General features: G+C 36.3%; 3 protein-coding genes across 6 annotated transcripts; all 3 read left to right on the top strand.

Moving 5' to 3' along the window:
* The first annotated feature begins 6,754 nt into the window (after positions 1 to 6,754).
* On the top strand, positions 6,755 to 8,947 carry LOC114283056 (uncharacterized). Its single transcript, XM_082922370.1, has 5 exons — positions 6,755 to 6,992; positions 7,599 to 7,731; positions 7,875 to 7,971; positions 8,179 to 8,265; positions 8,534 to 8,947. Exons 1-5 carry the CDS (start codon positions 6,932 to 6,934, stop codon positions 8,666 to 8,668), a joined length of 513 nt encoding a protein of 170 aa, XP_082778496.1. The 5' UTR covers positions 6,755 to 6,931; the 3' UTR covers positions 8,669 to 8,947.
* Positions 8,948 to 9,843: 896 nt separating this feature from the next.
* Positions 9,844 to 13,386, top strand: LOC114313817 (glyceraldehyde-3-phosphate dehydrogenase B, chloroplastic-like). 4 transcript variants are annotated; one of them, XM_082922366.1, is made up of 9 exons: positions 9,844 to 10,382; positions 10,466 to 10,579; positions 11,116 to 11,277; positions 11,376 to 11,543; positions 11,624 to 11,784; positions 11,900 to 11,961; positions 12,069 to 12,118; positions 12,203 to 12,609; positions 13,083 to 13,386. In XM_082922366.1, the coding sequence occupies exons 1-9, from the start codon at positions 10,218 to 10,220 to the stop codon at positions 13,216 to 13,218; spliced, it is 1,425 nt and encodes a 474-aa protein (XP_082778492.1). In that variant the 5' UTR covers positions 9,844 to 10,217; the 3' UTR covers positions 13,219 to 13,386. The 4 variants fall into 4 exon arrangements, with proteins under 4 accessions (XP_082778492.1, XP_082778495.1, XP_082778494.1 ...); XM_082922369.1 differs by having other exon boundaries at positions 10,078 to 10,382; positions 12,203 to 12,332; XM_082922368.1 differs by having other exon boundaries at positions 10,078 to 10,382; positions 12,203 to 12,461.
* Positions 13,387 to 17,803: 4,417 nt separating this feature from the next.
* Positions 17,804 to 18,541, top strand: LOC145822265 (uncharacterized). The gene is made up of 2 exons (XM_082918885.1): positions 17,804 to 18,197; positions 18,309 to 18,541. Exons 1-2 carry the CDS (start codon positions 17,804 to 17,806, stop codon positions 18,539 to 18,541), a joined length of 627 nt encoding a protein of 208 aa, XP_082775011.1.
* The last annotated feature ends 3,013 nt before the right edge of the window (positions 18,542 to 21,554 follow it).

The following is a 21,554-nucleotide window of genomic DNA, read 5'->3' as shown; positions in this document are numbered from 1 at the left end:
GCTATTTCTGCCCAACCAGCACTGATTGAAGAGATTAAAGAGAAACAGCAACTAGATGACTTCTTGAAGAAGATCATCGAAGAAAGAGAATCTAAACCGAGACCGGGATTCAAATTTGAGAATAATGTGCTGAAATTTCAAGAAAGACTGTGCGTACCAAATGATACTGAACTGAAAAGAAGAGTTCTGCAAGAGGGCCACAACTCAAAACTGTCTATCCATCCAGGGAACACGAAAATGTACCAAGATCTGAAACAGAGTTTCTGGTGGCCAGGAATGAAGAAAGAAATTGCCAACTTTGTATCCAAATGTCTTCATTGCCAACAGGTCAAAGCTGAACATCAACGACCTGCCGGGCTATTGCAACCCCTACCCATACCAGAGTGGAAATGGGAGCATATCACGATGGATTTTATCGTTGGATTGCCTCGCTCCAGAAAAGGTATGGATTCAATTTGGGTTATTGTTGATAGACTAACCAAATCTGCTCACTTCTTACCTGTCAAGACAATCTATAATGCGGATAAATTGGCTGTTATCTATATTGATGAAATTGTGAGACTACACGGAGTGCCCGTGTCTATTGTTTCTGACAGGGATTCGAAGTTTACATCGAGGTTTTGGCAAAGTCTACAGACTGCATTGGGTACTGAATTGAGGCTGAGTAGTGCCTATCATCCTCAGACAGATGGCCAGTCAGAAAGGACCATCCAAACTCTGGAGGATTTACTGAGAATGTGTGTCCTTGATTTTCAGGGAAACTGGGAAAGTCACTTGCCCTTAGCTGAATTCGCCTACAACAACAGCTACCATTCGAGTATTGGTATGGCGCCTTTTGAGGCATTGTATGGCAGAAAATGTAGATCTCCAATTTGCTGGGCAGAAGTTGGAGATGGGCCTTTGCTTGGGCCCGAGATTGTGTATGAAACAACTGAGAAAGTGAAACTGATACAGCAAAGACTGAAAACTGCACAGAGTAGACAGAAAAGTTATGCAGATGTCAGAAGACGGGACAGAGAGTATGAAGTGGGTGATCACGTTTTTGTGAAAGTGACACCAATGAAAGGCCAGACTCGTTTTGGAGTCAAAGGAAAGTTAGCGCCGAGATTTGTCGGACCGTATGAGATTATTGAGAAAATTAATCCGGTGGCGTATCAAGTCGCGCTCCCTCCTGAAATGGAGCATATGCATAACGTCTTCCACATCTCTATGTTGAGAGACTACCTTCGGGATCCCTTCCATGTAATAGAGCCTACCCACGTAGTGTTGAGTGATGACTACACTTACGAGGAACGGCCTATACAGATTGTAAACAGACGAATCAAGAAACTAAGGAACAAAGAGATCCCGTTAGTGAAAGTTGACTGGCAAAACCACGGTGGCGTGTATGCCACTTGGGAAAGGGAAGATGACATGGCCAAAAGATATCCTGAACTGTTTCCACTGAATCCTGTTTTCTTCCAGAATGAAGGTAACTCGAGTTTAGAGGACTAAACTCTTTATAAGGAGGGGAGACTGTAACAACCCTCATACTGTTTACTGATTAATGACTGAATAATTACCGTTAATCATAGACTACTGCGAAATGGAACTGATAATGACTGATAATTGAACTGATTAAAAGTACTGAACTGACTGACTGAAACTGGAAACCGAATTGATTGAGTATATGTTAGTTAAATTGCATTCTATCTGTTTGATTGTATGATTATCTGTTCATACTTATATGTTTAAACTGCTAATTGAAGGCCTTATCGGCGGCCGAATTAGAAACTGATTGATGTTTAATGATCATCATAATTTATGTGATTTTGTGGTGTATTTACCTGAAAACTGATTAGGTATGATTAAATTAGATTAAAATATGCTAATTAAAGAGTTGGACTTAATTACCGTTTTACCCTTGAGTGGGCCACTACCTCTACACTTTGAGCTCATTATACTTGAGCCAAACACATTTGCTCAGCCATTTCTTCTTGTTCTAGCCGAATTTAGAGAGAGAGGAAGTGAGAGTCTTGAGTTCATTTCAATATTGCTTAGAATTTGAAGAGAATTGAAGGTTGATTGTTGCTTTGTGGTCCTACACTTGGAATTGAGGCTCTAGGTAAGGGAACTCAACCTTTATTGATGTGTTTGAGCTAGTTCTTGCATGAGTCATGCTTCATTGTAGAACTAAGTCATATTTTGGTTCATTGTTGTTGATTTGAAGCTCATTTCATGCATGCATGTTTGTATTGTAGATGTTTGAGTTGTTTTCATGGCAAAGGGTTACATGCATGTTCATAATCATGTTTAAGTCCATGATTTCACCATGTTTTGAAAAGAATTGGCTCCTGAAAGCATCAAATTGAAGCTTCAAAATGGTTTGAATTCATGCATGTTTGCATGTTCATCTTGTGCTTGAAAAATGGTTTAAATTGGGTTTGAATTAAACACCCTTGGGCTTTGATTTCTTAAAATTGAGCTTTGAAACATGATATCCTATGTGTTTATAAATGTTTTCCAGAAAATGGGCCCAAGAGGATTGGTTTTGATGCTTTTGAGCTTGGTTTTGGACCTGGAGCTCGAATCTGGGATTTCCAGATTTCCGTCGTCCGCTCGAGCAGGGGAAGTGCCGCTCGAGCGGGAAAATCGAGCTTCCAGCATCTTGCACTGTTTTACAGTCCGCTCGAGCGGAGGATTGGGCGCTCGAGCGGAGTCATGTCTCAAGCTCGAGCGGGCGTCGAGCGGGGATTTCACCCATCCAGTACCTTTACAGTACGCTCGAGCGGGAAAGTTTGCGCTCGAGCGAGTACCTTTGTTTGCCTGTACGCTCGAGCGGGTAAACCTGAGCTCGAGCGGGACTCTGTTTTTCTGAAAATCCTGAAAATGCTTTTAAATGTGCATTTTTGCATCCTCATCCCATCCTAGGTATTCTTAGGCCTAGTTTAAGGCATTTAGATGAGGATATCGTTGTAGAACACACCAAGGCAAATTAGGGATTAAGTTATGATATTTCCCAACTGTGTAGCTTAGTGTGTGTTCAACCTGTGAACTGTGTAGGGTTGGCAACTGGGGAGACACGCTCTAGCATACTGTAGCCCAGAACTCTGTGAGTAACAATTGTGTAAAGATATGTTCAACTGATATCTTTTGAATACTGAACTGAACTGTTTACTGAACTGGTATTATTTACTGAATGAATGTATGTCCTTTATTTCTGAACTGTACTGTGGCATCCTTAGTACTTACTGTTTACTGTTACTGTTACTGCGACAGAATTCTCTGTCGGTTCCCTCGTGGAACCACTACTGTTTACTGACTGATGGCCATCATTACTGTTCGGTCTTTTAAGACCTACTGTTACTGTTATGCTAATGGATGTACCACATATGACTGTTTACTGTACTGAACAACTGAAATACTGATTGAATTGAACTGTTTTCATCACTGTAAGGACATTCATTCTAAACCCCTTTACGCATTATGTTATTCACTGGGCTTTAGCTCACTGCTTATATATATATGTAGGTGTACAGGCACCAGATCGGAGCTAAGAGCGTCAGGGTAACTCCAGTTTTGTCAAGCCAGCCTATGTGCCTCACTGCGAGGTTCCGAGTTGCCATGCTATGGCTTGGGGGTGTTTTGTTTGTTTTCCCCCGTCTGTTTCCATACTGTTTGGACTACTGTACTGTTATAAAGGGATTAGGTCCCTGTACTGAGTGACTGTAAATTCTGTATAGACCGTACTGTTTTGTATAGACTGACTGTCCACTGTACCGCTATCTAGGGTAGAGTCCCTAGTTTGAATGAATGTAAATATTGTGCATACTGTTCTGCACTGTCTATGTATAAATGCATGAAAAATCTTTTTGGCATACAGACTGTCACAGCTCATTGGACATTGCTTAATTACTGTATTGGCTTCCGCCAGGCCCTGTACTCTGTTTTACTGCATTACTGTTAAGCAGGCCTTCGGTAATCTCGGATTACTGGCCGGTTACGGTGCTAAACCCATAGGGCCGGGTTTGGGTCGTGACAATGACAACTCATGCGCGTGGAAGAGTACGTTCGAAACCTTGTTTTCCGAAGAGAACATATCGGCTGGAAGCGGATTATCTCGGCTAAACAGTTTCTTGGCCACAATGCAGAAAGAAATATCAATATAGGTTCCATCATCTCAGAATGCCGAGGTAATAGAACCTAGGGGGCAGTTGTGGGGATATATTTTCTGAGTACCAACACGTGGCAAGGTGACGCCGACGTGTCAGCCGAGGTGCCACGTGTCCTGGTCGTAACGCCGAGGTGATCTCGACAAGGACGAGGTTATCTCCGAAGATATCGGAATCCGAGATAAAGCAAATAAAGGACAAGAGTCCTAAGACGAAGAGGGAACTTAACCAAGATAAGGATAAAGCTCTTAGGGAGTTTATCTTTATCTCTTAAAGAGTCCAAAGTAAGCACTAAATTGGAGTTCATAGAAGTCATACTTCTAGTAGGACTTGGATTGAGTATATTATAAAAGAGAGGCACCCCCGTGGGTCTAAGGTATGTAATTTATGTTTTGAGTATTAAGTTTTGTACTTGATTATCTTTGAGAGATATACTGACTTGATCGTCGGAGTGCCCCCGGGTGGAAGAACCACCGCCGGAGCCTTTTCTTTCTGTTTCAGGTTGCTAAAGCCATCTATTCTGCCTGTGCTCTCCAGTTGATCACTAAGCAGGCAGTGTGGTCAGATTTTCACCCACACAGCAACAAAAATATTTGATCCCTAAAAAATAATTTTGTCCCTAAATTTTAGACTCTAAAATCTTAATTTTTTGTAGTGATCTCTCTCTATTCTCTCTCTTTCATCTCATTAAGAGTAAATTAGGAATATTATATGAATAATGGTAGATATACTAATTAATGTACTAACTAGTATACTAACAGATAATGTTACATAATTTTAGAAGTTTTAAGTATTTATAATTTATACAATATGTGGGATGAATAATAATAATATAACACTGGTTGGAGAAATTTTAGCACCACTGATATTATATTAGTGAGATGTAACATGGTTATTCTTGGATATTAATGCTTATATATAGTTAGATCCGAACTTGTTTCATTTTGGGTCAAATCTGTTGGGCTTAGAAGCTGAGCCCACGTTGTGCCAGTACCAGATCATGAACTTTGTCACTTCATGGCCCGCGATTTCGTACGGGTTTATTTTATATTTATTTTGAATATTTTGTTTTTATTTTTTTTTATTTTTTTTGTTTTAAAAAATAAGTGTGAGAAGTTTAAAAATATTAATATGTTTATATGGTTTTAATTTTGTAGGAGAACATACAAATTTATATAATTCAGAAAATAACAGCAACAAAAAAATGATTCTTTTTTAAAAGAAAAAAATAGTCTTCAAAACAATTTATCTGTGTTTTCTTCTTTTCTGTTTGAGAAAAAAATTTATGGTTGCGTTTGGTGGAGTTTTATAATTATGATTTGAGAATAAAATTGTATTTTGAATTTGTGAGTTTTGAAATTATGATTTGAGTATGAAAAATTTGTTTAGTTATGAGTTTGAATTGAGTAATGTGACATATGATATTTGATTCAAAAAATTACAACTCAACCAAATACACACTCAAAATTCTATTCAAAATTCATAAAAAAAATTTAAAATTTTTCCAAAAAAGTGAGTGTAGAGGATGACCGAGTAGACGTATTTTGAAAAGTAAGTGTAGAATTAATTTTTAAAAATTGTAAACAAACAAAGCACTCAAATCATGTTGTGGAATCATGTTTGGAAAGCTCCACCAAACACAACCTATATTTTTCACTTTAACCTACCATCGATATCATTGAACTAACAATAAGTCAAATATGCCACCTGTGTGTTTTTTCTTAATATATCTCTCTCCGATTCAGTATTATATTATATAGGTCTTATTTGTCAACTATACATTTTAACAAAAAATCACTATAAGTTATCACATCACTTTCTTTATTTTTCTGCATATATTTTCATAAAAAAATTAAAAATTACTAAAATAAACTATTTGCAAACGAGACTATAATATATATTAAAACGATATGAGCCATTTATTATTAATAAAAAATAATTTAATAATCTTAATATCATGATTTTATCACATTTGAGTCCATTTTATATATAAGAAAAATGATCAAATCAAATAGTTATAATTATTTATTTTATTTTATTTATAAATAATTCAACAGTTACACCAAATAGATTAACATTTTTTGATTAAATTCATAATTTACAATATATTAAATTATAATTTATAATCTGTTTTAATAGTTACACCAAAACAGGACCAATAACTCGTATCAGCTTAACCGAATGAGGATCCTCTCCTTGCAGCTTCTGTGCTTGCGCCCGTCCTTGCAGGCCTTCGGGTCTACTTTTAGGCCCAATTTTGATAATTCGAACCGTTTATATTTTATGATTTATTCAGTATATCATACCTGTAAAAAATCAAGTTGATCGGATATCACAAAGTATATGTTCGGAAAACTGTTTATTAAATTCTTTAAAAAATAGTGTTTAGTTCAATTTTTCAAACACATACTTTCTGATATCCGATCAACTTGATTTTTTACAGGTATGATATACTGAATAAATCATAAAATATCAATGGTTCGAATTATCAAAATTGAGCCTAAAAGTAGACCCGAAGGTCTGCAAAGACGGACGCAAGCACAAGCTTGCAAGGAGAGGCTCTTGACTCAGCTTAACCCACCCTGGTGTGGGCCGAAAAAATTAGACTGGATGGGTCACAAGCCCAAATGCAGGTGCGATGACTTCTTTCTCTCTCTCTCTCTCTCTCTCTCCAACACGTACGTACGTACATACATACAATACAATACGATACGATACGATACGATACAACACACAATTGAGGCTGCTACTGATCTCTTGGGAAATCAAGTCCCTAAACGATGACTGCTCTATCGAATTCGTTGGTTTTGACAAACCCTTGTCGACTCCATTTATCATCTGGTAATTTTTTTCTCTGTAACAATGATCGATCCTTGTAATCATTTGTTGATCTCTCGTATTATTCATACTCATCCAACTTTGATCTTTAATTTCCAATCTGTTGCCTAATGCATCCAATGTTGAACTTTTAACACTCTTTAATTCCAAAGATTATTTTTTATTTTCATTCGTAAGATTAATTTGTATCATCGTTCCTTTCTTTCTCACGCCTTTTCTTTTTCTTTTTCTTTGCAAGAACCACTTTTCCAAGACTTGATTTTTTTTTTTCAAGAACCAGACAGACCGACTTTCACTTTTATAGATTGATGTATGTAATTTGCAAATGAGATGGGTGTGTGTGTGCTAGTTCTGTGATCAATTCAAACTGTTTGAAGAACAGATTATGAAGGCCGCCTCTATTCAGTGACAGTTAACCAATCTGTTCATGACCTTAATGTATCTTCTATCACTTATTGTTGTGATAGTGGGTATGTTGAGAATGACAAGTATCGGCTTTGTGTCCAGAAGAATGCTTGCCACATTTATGAAATGCCTTGTTTGTTTGATCACCATCCTGAGTTTTACTTTTCTATTTACTTTAATTATTATGGTGAAAATCTATTCTAGGCTTTCCTTTGAAGTCAGTGGACCTTTTTCTTGGAAGTTTGGGCCCCAACAACTCGTCCTTCAGACCCATTCAGATAGGGAAAACACAAATTTCCACCTGTAAAAGGACACTTACTGTTCAAGCAGGATACGGGTATAATTTATACATGATTATGTTTTGTAAGTTAAGTGCATCACATATGATTTCTGACCCTTTTTCTGGTTTTATTGAAGTGCGGAAAACTCTTATAATTCGGAATTCTAACTGACAGTCTCCTGCTTGCTGTGTAATTGTAGTAATGGAGGAAGGCCAGGAAATGCAAGTACCTTTGTTGGTGGCTTTGTTTTGGGAGGACTAGTTGTTGGCACTCTCGGTTGTGTATTTGCACCTCAGGTCCTACTTGTTTACTTATGTTCTTGTCATTTCAAATAGTCCAATTGAATTTTTATGTATTTGTTGTTCTGTTATGAAGATGATTATTGGTTCCAATCGGTGCTCTTTGTGGGCTTTGAATCTTTTAACGATTCTTTTTGATAGCCACAGTTAATATGAACTCTTATGAATTTCTTCATTGGGCTGACAATATTTGTTGTTCTTCAGATCAGTAAGGCACTGGCTGGAGCTGATAAAAATGACTTAATGAAGAAATTGCCTAAATTTATATTTGATGAAGAAAAAGCTTTGGAGGTGAGCTTCTTTTCCATCTTAATATCTTGTAAATACTAAAATTGGATTGTTATCACTAGGATCCATTCTGACACAAATAAACATGGCCATGTTGCTGAAATATGTATCATATGGAATTTAATAGGCCTTGCAGTCATTGGTTAGAATCAAACCTCGTGTTGTAGTTTGGTCAAGTAAAACCATGCTTTCCAGCCACTGAATGGTCCTGTTAATGTATGTTTCTGAGTTCCTTCTTTTACAACATGCTTATCTGTTAGCTCATTCGCAGAAAACACGCAAGGTACTGGAAGAGAAGATAGCACAGCTGAGCACTACTATAGATAATGTTTCTGCTTCGCTCCGATCAGAAGATGCCCCAAATGGAGCGGCTGTGGATGCTGATGAACTAGAAGCGGCCATATAAGAATGCTCATGTTTACTTTTTTGGTATCACTAGCTTCCACCTCTATTAATTGTCAGATTAAGAAATAGTACTTTAATTTGTTGTGTTTTTTCCTTCCTTCTTGACAGTTAATGTAGTGGTTTCTTTTTATGTGGCGGTTCTGTGCACGACTAAACAAAACATTGCTCAACATCTGGGCTGATTTATGTATTAGCTGATATTCCATCTTGGTGTTTGAGATTTGTTTCTCCTGGCCAAGTATTTGCAGCTGAAAGAGACATTGAACATTATTATTGTCAATTGGTCCATACATTTTCCAGCTTTGTACTCCAAGTTCTGTTGCTAGAAGAGCTATTCTTCTAAATCACACCTTTGCAGTTGCAGGAAGCTTCATGATCACTCATATCCATTGTTGATTATTGGAAATTTAAGTTGGTAGATTGGTGGTCCGTTGCAATATGTTCGGTTGATTTATGGTTGTTGACCTCCCACAGTGCGAACTATTGTTAAGCGGTTTCAATGAGTAGCAAGCTTACCTTTCTTTATCTATTTTCAATTTAAATCAAAATAAAATCAATGTAAGATTTTCGATTTTTGAGATTGAATCTTTCATTCTGCATTTCATTGCAGCCGGTTCATGTACAACCTTAATTATTGGAGCCTTTAGTTGAGGAAGATGTTTTTTAGTTGGATTATGTGCAACGAGTTTATTTATTTATTTATTTATTTATTTGTGGATATTTGAACAAGAAATAATTTTTTAAACCATACTGTGTTGGAGCTTTTTAAACAAGAGTTATTTATTTATTTATTTTTTTATTTTAACAATAATTTTTTTTCTGGACTTCTAAATGAAGATATTTTTTAGATATTGAACAATAAGAATTGAAGTCAGGCCATTTAAAATAGGGGCCTGAAAGTGAGCTTAGCGGCCCGTATATTATTCGAATCTTGACATTGTATATATATATTACGTACAATCGTTACGAAGGAAATGGGGAAAGGAAGATTGCATCGCGTAATGGTAAGATTTGAAATTGAAAATAACAGGAATGAAAAAGGGGAAGAAAAAGTTGCATCGCTTGGCTGTAAGATTCAGACACAGATATCACATTCTAGCCCGACATTATTTGAGTGAGCATGACTGACAGGGCTTTGTAAGTTTGTATCCTTGACCTTAGTTGCTGCCTGGACAGATACATGCAGAATATGATTTTCCAATCACGGTCTTCCCCATAATTTCCTCTTAAGGTGAAAAGACAGATATTCTTCTCAGGAATGTTCTCCACCATCCAACAGCTTTTGCTTATGAGCTACCTCTATATATCCAAAACAATTGTGGTAATTAAGCAAGTCTATCATTTTAAAGAAGATGGAAGGGCATACAAGGAACAAGGGGACGAGTGAACTATATGCATCTGTGTTTGAGATTTTGAAAATGAAGCCAAAACATGATCTTATCCCATAATCTCTCTTGTACCATTCTCACCCACACATTCCTTTTACTTCTTCTTTATTCAGAATTTTTGATGACCCAACATGCATGAGATATAACTGAAAAGAAAAAAATATGGAGTCCAAACTGTGTATCTGTAGTGAGGAAGTTATCCTCACAGTTTTAGTTGCAGCAGCCATGGCCACCCATGCAGCTCTGGCTTCTTCAAGAATCCCAGCTAACACTGGACTACTTCCCTCTAAGACCTCTCACTCCTTCCCTGCTCAATGCCTTTCTAAGGTCTCTCTCTCTCTCTCTCTCTCTCTCTCTCTCAAACAGTTTTTGTTGCTTTCCACTTTCTTATTTCTTTTTTGGGCGAACAGAGACTAGAAGTAGCAGAGTTCTCTGGGCTTCGATCTGGTGGATGTGTGACTTACGCCAAGAATGCTAGGGAGGCCTCATTCTTTGATGTGGTGGCTTCACAAGTTACCACCAAGGTAATCTTCTAATCCTTCTTTAATAATTTGTTCCACCTGAATTGGTTTTCTTGGCTAATCTATTGTAGTTCTGATGTTTTGTCACATACTTTTCTCACAACATTTTCAATATTCAACTAGCAAGGAAGTTGTCGGATCCATATCTTTACTTTACTACACTTTTTCTTGGAACAACTTTCTCATACAAAATTCCTGGTAATTGAACAGAGCATTGATTGGAAAATAAGTAGAAACTAATTTGGGTAGATTGATCTTTCCAATGTTCAGAAATTAAATTTGGCAAATTGTCATGGAGTACGAGGAAATCCAACGAATGTGAGGGAATTCAGATGAATCTAACAACAAAAGGAAAGTACCATATGTCAAGATTAGACACATGAATACCTTATTCAGACTTAATTGAACAAGGGACTATGATGCTATGAGTTTTGTGGACCTTACATGCTTATAAAGTGAGTAAAGAACACAAGAGGTTGGTTAGATATTCCTTGCTCTAATTTAGCAGTGAGAGGTTGATTTTGTAATTTTCATATTAGACTGCAGGATCAGCCCCTGTTAAGGGAGAAGCAGTGGCCAAATTGAAGGTGGCGATTAACGGTTTTGGACGCATTGGCAGGAACTTCCTCAGGTGCTGGCATGGCCGCAAGAACTCGCCAATCGATGTTGTTGTGGTTAACGATAGCGGCGGTGTGAAGAACGTGAGTGGCTTCATGATATTTTGGAACATTAAGTCAGTAGTTGAAGTTATTATTATTTTTTATTTTTTTTTACTAACTAATTTACATTGCAAATATAGGCATCTCACTTGCTGAAATACGATTCGATGCTTGGCATTTTCAAGGCAGAAGTGAAAACAGTAGACAATGAGACCATCAGTGTCAATGGTAAGCCCATCAAAGTTGTCTCTAACAGGGACCCTCTGAAGCTCCCTTGGGCTGAGCGAGGCATTGACATTGTGATTGAGGTATATAACACCTAATTATCAATTCTCAGGTTCCAAAACAGTCCTTTAAAGCTAATTAAATCATGCGAAGCGAACTACAGGGAACTGGTGTGTTTGTGGATGGTCCCGGGGCTGGGAAGCACATCCAAGCTGGTGCCAAGAAAGTTATTATCACTGCTCCAGCAAAAGGTGCCGACATTCCCACCTATGTTGTTGGAGTAAATGAAGGAGACTACGACCATGACGTTGCTAACATTGTAAGGTTAGTAATTTGCTAAATTCTAAACAAGAAAAAACTATTCATTGAAGTTAGTGGCATTACTTCTGTATATGCTTTGGTTTTAAAACAAACTTGATTGGAAATTTGATAATTGCAGCAATGCGTCTTGCACGACAAACTGCTTGGCTCCTTTTGCAAAAGTCATGGATGAAGAACTTGGTAAGCATCCATTTTGTTCACAGTTTCAATAATCGGTTTTAGATTTTGTGCCTCAATTGTGATTAATATTGTTGCCCAAAGTGACATCTTCCTGGTTCGATTTGCAGGTATTGTCAAGGGAACCATGACCACCACTCATTCCTATACGGGTGATCAGGTAATCACGCTTACATGTAAAAAGGGTAAAATTTTAAAAATTCACTATGTTAATAGTAATTATGTTATTGATTGTATTGTGTAGAGACTCTTAGATGCCTCACACCGGGACTTGAGGAGAGCCAGAGCTGCAGCACTTAACATAGTCCCAACGAGCACAGGTGCAGCCAAGGCAGTGTCTCTGGTGCTACCACAGCTCAAGGGCAAGCTCAATGGTATCGCTCTGCGTGTGCCCACACCTAATGTATCTGTTGTTGACTTAGTTGTGAATGTCGAGAAAAAGGGAATTTCTGCTGAAGATGTCAATGCAGCCTTTAGAAAGGCAGCAGACAGGCCCTTGAAAGGTATATTCGCAGTGTTTGATGCCCCTCTTGTGTCGGTGGACTTCAGGTGCAGTGATGTTTCGACCACCATTGATTCGTCCTTGACAATGGTCATGGGAGATGACATGGTCAAGGTGGTGGCCTGGTATGACAATGAATGGGGATACAGGTCTGGATTATATAAACACTGGACTTGCTAGCTACTTGTTCAAAATATTCATTGGCTTGAAATTGCAGGAATTGAAAATTCTATTAAGCTGTGTTTGGATTATGAATTTGGAGAAGGATTTTTGCAATCTTATCATTACCACCCACCTCCACCATCGCACCGCCACCGCCACCCTACCACTGCTCCCATCACCATCACCACCACCTCCATGTCCTCCACCACCACCACCGTGCCACCTCCACCTCCACCTCCACCTCCATCACATCACACTAATAATACAACCGCTAGCACATTAGTTTCAAGATAGCAACCAAACATACAAAAATGTTTTTTGTGGAACAACATTTCTGAAAAATTTCTCCATAGAAAATGTTTTCATTGGAAAATGTTTTATGCCGAATCAAAACAGAGTAATTTCTGTTGAGTTTAGAATGTAATTGTATTGTAATGGCTGTGTTTTGTGTCTTTTGTAGCCAACGGGTTGTAGATTTGGCACATCTGGTAGCAAGCAAGTGGCCAGGCATGCCTGTACAAGGAAGTGGAGACCCATTGGAGGATTTTTGCAAAACCAACCCTGCTGATGAGGAGTGCAAGGTGTACGAAGCTTAAACTGTTTGCATTTTTCTTTTTTGTTCAAGGCTTGCGAAAAGTAATTTCGTTAGGAGCCAAGAATTTTCTTGCATCACTTTCACTAAATGCTTGTTTTGTGATCATGAACAATAATTTTAATTAACGGAGTGCCTTGTAGTTTTGAATACCATTGGAATCTTTTATTTATTTATTTTTGTGTACGCGAAAACCATGAATGCTAAGGCCTCGTTTGGGAACAGGCTAATTTAGTAACTTTTTGGCTATTTGGCTAAAAAGGTAGTTAAAAAAAACTTGTATGTTTGGGATGACTTTTTGGCTAATTACGAAAAGATGTGCAAAAAGTAGAGAGAAAAGAGAATCTTTGACTTTTTGGTATGAGTTATTGGCTTTTTGACTAATTTAGTAACTTTTTGGCTTTTTGGCTAAAAAGGTAAGTTCCCAAATGGGGCCTAAGTCCTTGCCCCCATTCTTGGCGTAATTTCATTTCACTGATTTTGACTTGAACCCAGATAATAGATAATTATGTTCTCAACTTGGCAACATGGCTCTCTATGTCTTGACAAAGGAAACAAATCTCTCAATCCATATTTGAATTCCTAATGAACTGGTTTTAGTTCAGCAGATTAAACCACAAGCTAATATGATGGGATGTAAGAAAAATCAAAAAAACTAATCAAACCAGTTGAATCAAGCCAAACTAGCTATTTGATCGGCTTTTTAATATTAATCGGTCTGTGCAACTTTTAAAATTAATATTTTTTGATTTTTAATTCGGTACCGGTTTAGGCATTTTGTGCAATAAATTAAACTGAAATTGACTGAAAGTTTTTCATATTAAACATAATATATATTAAAGCCTCGTTTGAGAATAGACTATTTTAGTAATGTTTTAATTTTTTACGAAAAAATATGCAAAAAAGTATAGAGAATAATGTGACAATTTATAGTGATTTTTTTACTGTTTGGCTAAAATGTATGGTTGACAAATGAAGCCTTAGTATATAATGAAATTAGTTGAGTACAAAGTTCAATTAATTCACTTAACTGTTTATTTTTTCTTAAATATTCTAAGTTTGACAATAGATATTGACAATGTGATAAGTTATTAGTTTGCCATTCATATGTGCTTCAGCCAAGTTTTGCTACTACTATCTTTATATAGTTATAGCATATGTTTATGTCGTTAACAATTTTTTTGTTTAAACTCTACTTGACAGACTTGTGATTTAGTCTTATGGAATGATGATTTTAAACTTTGGTTTTGCTTTGGTGTCATGTTTGGTTTGCTTTTGAGAAACAAGTTTTGAAGAAATTTTTTCAAAATTTTGTTTGGTTTAATGATTTTGGAAAAACAATTTCAAAATTATTTTCTCTTTCTTACACATCAATCAATCATTTCTTATCTCTCTTCTCTCATTCTCAATCATTTTTTCTCTCACAAATATCTACTCAATTACAACAAAATAACAAATCATTCCAAACTCACATACTCCAAAACTATTTCTAAAATATACAACCAAACAAATTAAAAAAATTTCTAAACATTCTCCCCAAAATCTGTTTAAAAATTTATCTCCCAAAACCAAACCAAACACAAACACATTTGATTTTCAGATTATATATATATTTTTTTAATTCTATTTCAATTTTTTATATTAATTATTTACTATACTACAAATTTAAGAAGTAACTTAAATTTGAAACGCCCTAAACCAATTAAACTGTACCGAACCGAATTGTTTGAATTAGTGTGGTTTGATGTGCTTAATGAAAAATTCAATTTAAATATAACAGAACCGACATTATCAATTTGATATAAAATTTCATCTAAATATTGAACATCTCAAACCGATTACATCCCAGAGTGTTGATGCCTTAATGATACAGGAAGCTTCTAGCTGAGAACATTACCAAAAATTGATTATTTTTCTAATCTACAAAATATTCAATAATATATACTATCTTCAATATTTCACACATGGCCATATTGAGCCAATATCATTTAGCAGTTTCTCAGTACAATAATGCCAGCTCATTTCCAAATTCTGGTACTTTTGTTTTAGCCCTTTGAGTTCATTCAGGCTCTGGCACCAAAAATTATTGTCAGGTAAATAGATCCTGAATATAAAATTGTGTAGGTGTTTGTAGTTCATTTCAAGAAGAAAAAAACAAAAAATAAAAATGTTAGAGATCTCAAAAATTTTATTAAAATTTTTATCAAATGTTTCATATGAGTATGAGATCCACATAAAACCTACATTGTGTGAATCTCACACTCATGTGAGACATTTGATAAAAACTTTAATAAAATTTTTAAGATCTCTAACGTTACTCAAGCGGGAAAATTACCATGTAGTCCTATGTAGGGAATCTATTTCCCTTCTAATCCCAATTTATTTTTAATAGATCAATAGGTCCACAATTTTTTAAGTTTTATACCCAGAGGTCCCGTTTTTTATTTTCGTATTTTTAAATGACTGTATTACCCTTTGTTTTGAGATCTATATATACGTGAAAAATCAAATTTTTGCTCCATTTAAAAAAAGGAAATCAAATCTTCGTCTCCGCGATCTCGATTTCTCTTCGTTGTGGCGATCTCATTGTGCTGTGTGGTCGATCTCATTGTGCTGTGAGATAGATCTGGTTGTGCGATTTGAATCTCTGTGTACAGGCGATATCTGCGTACGTTGTCTCTCTCTCTCTCTCTCTCTCTGGTGATAGATATATGTATGTGTATGTATGTATCTGTCGATACATAGATATACATATATATGTCTGTGTGTGTATGTGGTTTGTATTTGTCAATATATATGTATGTATATATAGATAAGCAAATTTGCGTGATATGTGGTTTGTGTTTGGCGAATTTTGTTTGTTTGATTTTGATTTTGTTGATTTTGTTTGTCGTATAGTGTAATGTGTTTTGAAGTTATATTTTGGAATTGTGAATTCTGGTGTTTTGATACTGATATGTTGTAAGTGTATAATTTTGCAATTTGGAATTGTAAATTGTGCACTGTTGGTATTGATATGTTGTAACTGTATAATTTTGCAGTTTGGGATCTGTGAACAATTGTTTGTTGGTTTGTGATTTTGTGGTATGGAGCGGTGTTTCATGTTAATGTGCAAATACAGTAATTGTTGTGCTGCTATTAAGATTAGTGAGGGATGTAGTTATGATGAAGTTGTTGAGAAAATATGTGCGAAGTTCAAGGAGTTGAGTGTTGGTAACTTTTGTTTGTTTTTCTCTGTTCCTGGATATTCTAATTGTATTGTTGAATGTGATGATGATTTGGGGAATATGCTGTCAATGGTAGGTAGTAGTGGTTGTCATATTGTTGATGTTATTGTGGGGGATAAAAGAGTTGTGGAGGTTGATGATGGTTATTCTTGTAGGATTGATTCTGTAACTTGTGAGAGTTCTTTTGTGAATGATTGCGATGATGTTGGTGGTTTGTTGCGTAGTTTTTATCCAGAACCAGAGAGAGTTTTGTTGTTTGCTAGTTGGAAGGGGATTATACATAGTGTTGGTCAAGAATTTGAAGGTGGAGTGTCGGGGTTCCGCATTGCATTGGCTAAGTATGCAGTTGAGTGTGGTTTTGCAGTGAATTATTTGAAGAACGATGCAACAAGAGTAACCGCTGAATGTATGATGAAGTCGTCTACGGGTTGTAAATGGTTTGTGCATGGAAGGGTGTTGATGGATTCTGGTGTTTTTTTTATAATGAAGTTAGATAATGTGCATACTTGTGGGGTTGTTGCTCGTAGATCTTGTAGCAAAATGGTTGGTTCTAGACTTGTGCCTGATATTGTGCAAAATGATATTAGTGATAATCCGTTGACTCGTCCTATTGAAGTTAAAAAAAAGTTGAAGAAGCAATATGGTATAGATGTTTCTTATCGGGTTGCATGGTTAGGAGTTGATAAGGCAAGAGGTGGGTTGTTTGGTGATTTTGCAACTTCTTTTGACCAGCTTCGATGGTACCTTGAGACGGCTATGAGAACGAATCCGGGAAGTGTGTTTGAATTAAATGTGGATGAAAGTAGTGGGTGTTTTCGGAGGTTGTTTGTGGCATTTCATGGATGTTTGTATGGCTTTCAATTTTGTCGTCCGTTGTTGTTTGTTGATGGTACATTTTTGAAGGGGCATTATAAGGGGCATTTGCTTGCAGCAACATCAAAGAATGGTAATCAAGGTATGTATTTATTTGCAGTTAGTATTGGTTTAATTTGTCAGTGTGTTATTGTATTGTGGGTCTGCTAATTTTTGCAGTTTCATGTGGTTTTGTTTGCAGGTTTGTTTCTTTTGGCTTTTGCGATTGTTGACGCTGAAAATCAAGATAATTGGATGTGGTTCTTAAGTCAGTTGTTGAAGGCTGTTGGTTCAGGCCGGAGATTGACTTTTGTGTCGGACCGTCAACATGGATTGCTAGATGCTCTTTCAGTGGTTTTCTCCAATGCACATCATGCTTATTGCTTGAATCATTTGAAGAGAAATTTGATTGACAAATTGGTGGGACTTCGTACTAACTATAAGCTGTGTTTGATGAAAATATTAGTTAAATGTGCTTATGCACCAACGGTTGCTTCTTTCCAACATTATATGGAGAAATTGAGGCGTATTGCTGGGAATGGTAGAGTTGATAGTATGTTGGATGGTTTGCAAAATGATAAGTGGGCCAATGCATTTTTTAGAGGGAAACGATATGGTGAGATGTCATCTAATGCTGCCGAGTCTTACAATAATTGGATTGGTGGGGCCCGTGAGTTGCCTATTACTTGTATGGTTGATATGATTAGGGTTCAAATCATGACTCAATTGTCGGATAGAAGAGCTGAATCTAGAAGATGGACTACGAAATTGTGTCCAGTTATGGAAAAGAAGTTGGTGGATTCTTTGGAGCTAGCTAAGTCTTGGGATGTGATTGTTGCTAGTGATATTGTGCTTGAGGTTCATTCTTCTATTTCTTTTTATGTTGATATTGGTAGACAGGCTTGTTCTTGCCATGAATGACAATTGAATGGTTTTCCTTGTTGTCATGCTGTGCATGCTTTGCGTAGTAGTGGTAGAGATGTGTATGGTTTCATTGATCCTTTTTTTCATGTAGATTGTTTTAGAGAGTCATACAAGGAATCTGTTTATCCAGTGCCTTCAAGTGAGAGATTTGATTTTGATGGTGCTAGTAGTTCGGTTATCAAACCTCCTATAACGAAGAAGCAGCCCGGGCGGAACAAGAAGAAGAGGATACCTTCTAGGGGTGAGAATGTGAAGCAAATCAAGTGTGGGAGGTGCTTGAAATATGGGAATCACAATAAGAAGACGTGCAAGGCTGCTATTTGAGGCCACAATCTATTCTTTTGGATTTGTATTTGAATTTGAGGAATTATGATAATAAAAAATGTGATACTTGGTATTATGGAAGTAATGAATAAAGTTGGTTGGATTGTTTTTTGTTTGTTGATGTGTTCTTTACTTATTGAAGTTGTTTTGTAACAGTCTGGTTTTGTTTTTTATTTTTATGGAATGCAGAGAAGGTTGTTGAAAATTTCTTATTGAAACAGTATAATATGGAAATGCAGTTCATATTTCATAGCGAGAAAACTGTATAATTTTGCAGTTTTAAGAATTATTAGAAATAACCAGATGAAACCGCATAATTTTGCAGTTTTAAAGATTATTAGAAACAAGCTGATGAAACTGCAAAATTTTGCAGTTTGAAGAATTATTAGAAACAACCTTTACTGTATGAAAATATATGCAACCACAAACAAGTAGACAAACAATCAGAAGAAGAACCACAATAATAATAACAAGAAGAAGAGCAACAACAACATCAATCATTTTCACCATAACCATAATAACCAGAAAAAGATCATTGCCAAAAGTATATAAAGTACTTGTCACATGTTAAAAAGAAAAATAAAAAAAAATAAAAAAAGGTACAAAGATATGTTCCCTTGAATATTTGTATTGTCAAGAAGTTTGTTCATTGTTTCTATGGTTTGGTATGTTTTGTCAACATTTGGTAGTGCTCGAGTTTCCAGGATCGGTTCTCATCATTGAGGAATTGATTGATGATTTGTGCTCGAAATTTGACCCACTCAGTTGGATGAAGTTTTTTCTGCACAGGTTGCCAGTTGAGATATTGGTTGATAACATTGCAGACGGCGATTGCACAATCATTCCTGCAGTGTTTGAGATGAAGTTAATTAGTTAGGTGAAACTGCAAAATTTAGCATATTGGAAGATTAGTTTATGGATTTTGTATCTTACGAGTGTGGGGTTTGTTGTGGGCATTCCTCAATTGATGTAATTTCTGTCTCGCACTCTTGAGATGATAACATGTTTCCCTGTTTGCTGAGTAATGCTTTATTCCATCTCAGTTGATGTTGTTGCTACAAAATAGTTAGTGGGTGTTTTTGTTAGTTATAGTGATGAGTTGAGATGTTTGTAAAGGAATGGAACTAAGTATGAAATTTTATTTTAACTTACAATTTGCTTTGCAATTTCAAAGTGCTTGTTGTGGCAATCTTTTGCTGGTCTCAAAGAGTCATAGTGTCTCCATATTCCATCAGCATTGTCAATGACCACAATTGTCCAATGGTTGTCGTGGTTGATTGGGAAATGGATAAATCTGTTTTTCATTACTTCTGGAAAATGGTTGTCCATCAGTTTTTCTCTCAGTGCTTGATCTTGGTTTTGTAGTGGAGTCTGTAAGTTATATATATGTTTGAAATATGTTATAAAACTATGTAGTAATACATGTTGAGAAAGTAGAAAATTTTGCAGTTGTAAGGTATGTTAAGTTTTGCTTACATTGATGAGTGTTGAGAAAACGTAAGATCTTCCTGCATATGGATTGCTTGCAAAGACTAGATCGTTTTTCTCAAATTCTTCAATGGTTGGTTGGAGTGCCAATTGCTTTTCTGAGAAAGCATCAATGACCTGAAACATGTTATATATGAGAATGTGTTAGGTTTGTGGAATAGGTTATTGAATATGTACAGAAACTGTAAAATTGTGCAGTTGGAGACCTACATTCCCATATAAGGGTTCCTTGTTGGTCAATCTGCATATATCTGAAAAGTATACGCAGTTTTCATCTTCGCTGCCAGACCAGACACAAGCACTTGATTGTGTGTTGTTGATGAGTTGAATTTGGTCTTGGGCTTTTTTGGATAGGCTATGCCAAACCTTGTTTGTTTTGCGGCATGAAATGGCGAGTGGCTTGTTTGGGATTGATTCTTCCTGGAAATCATCATCACTTTCCAATACTTGAAGTTTTGTCTTCTTTTGATTGGCATGCTCTTTTGGGTTTGTTTCAGCAGCAACTGCTTTCTCTTGGCCAATATGTTCTTGCATCTTTTCTTTCTGTTGTTGTTTTGCTTCATGAGCACCCTCTTTTTTGTTGTCATTCTTCTTCTCTTTTTCTTCATCGGTACCCTGTGTTGGTTTGGGTACATCAGCAGCAGTTTGTGTCTTGTTTCTTGCATCTTCTTTGGGTTTGGTCATTGGTTGGTATTCAAAATCTGGGTCATGTGCTTGTTTTCTTGATTTTTGTTTGATTCTCTTGACCATGGATCTTTGTTGGGGACTGCCAGTTTTTTTGGTGGACATTTCCTTCAATTGATTTTCTTTTTTACGCAATTCAGCCATGAATTTTTGTTCCATTTCTTGCATTTGTGCTCTCGTGGCTGATATGAGCTTGTTCTTGTCGTCCTCTTTGGTTGGTGTTTGTGGTTGGTCATGACCTATAAAAATGTTGGATTGTGTTTTGGTTAGTTTAATGAAATTTTGCAGTATGCTTTAGTATTAGACAATAGTTTACCTTGTGCATGAAATATGTCAGATTTCTCTTGCAGTTCTTCTTGTTGGTCTGTCAGTTCTTGTTCATTGACTTCTTCTTGTTGGTTTGTTTGTTGTTCTTCTTGTTCTTGTTGTTGGTCTTCTTCTTCATCAAGGTCTTCTTGTTGATCACCTTTTGTTTGTTGTCTTTCTTCTGCTTTGTCATTGTCTTGTTGTTCATCAGGTTCTTCTTCTTTTTTTTCCTCTTCTTGTTGTTGTTGTTACTCTTCTTCTTCTTCTTCTTTAGTTTCTTCTTCAGTTTCAGTTTCTTCTTCTTCTTCAGTTTCTTCTTCATCAATTTTTTCTTCATCAGTCATTTGATTTTTTTCATCATTACTCTTTTCTTCTTGTTCATCACTTTCTGGTTCTTCTTGTGGTTTTTGTTTTTTGTTTTTTTTTTTTTTTTGTTCTTCTTGTTCTGATTGTGATTGTGATTCTGAATGATGTTCTTCTTCGAGAAAGTCATTCTCATCACTGTCTAGAAGTCTTTTTTTTTTTGTTGCTTTTG

Source organism: Camellia sinensis, chromosome 3 (assembly GCF_055761805.1).
Source record: "Camellia sinensis isolate YWXY chromosome 3, ASM5576180v1, whole genome shotgun sequence".
NCBI classification, from domain to species: domain Eukaryota; kingdom Viridiplantae; phylum Streptophyta; class Magnoliopsida; order Ericales; family Theaceae; genus Camellia; species Camellia sinensis.
This window is presented reverse-complemented; position numbering and strand designations above follow the sequence as displayed.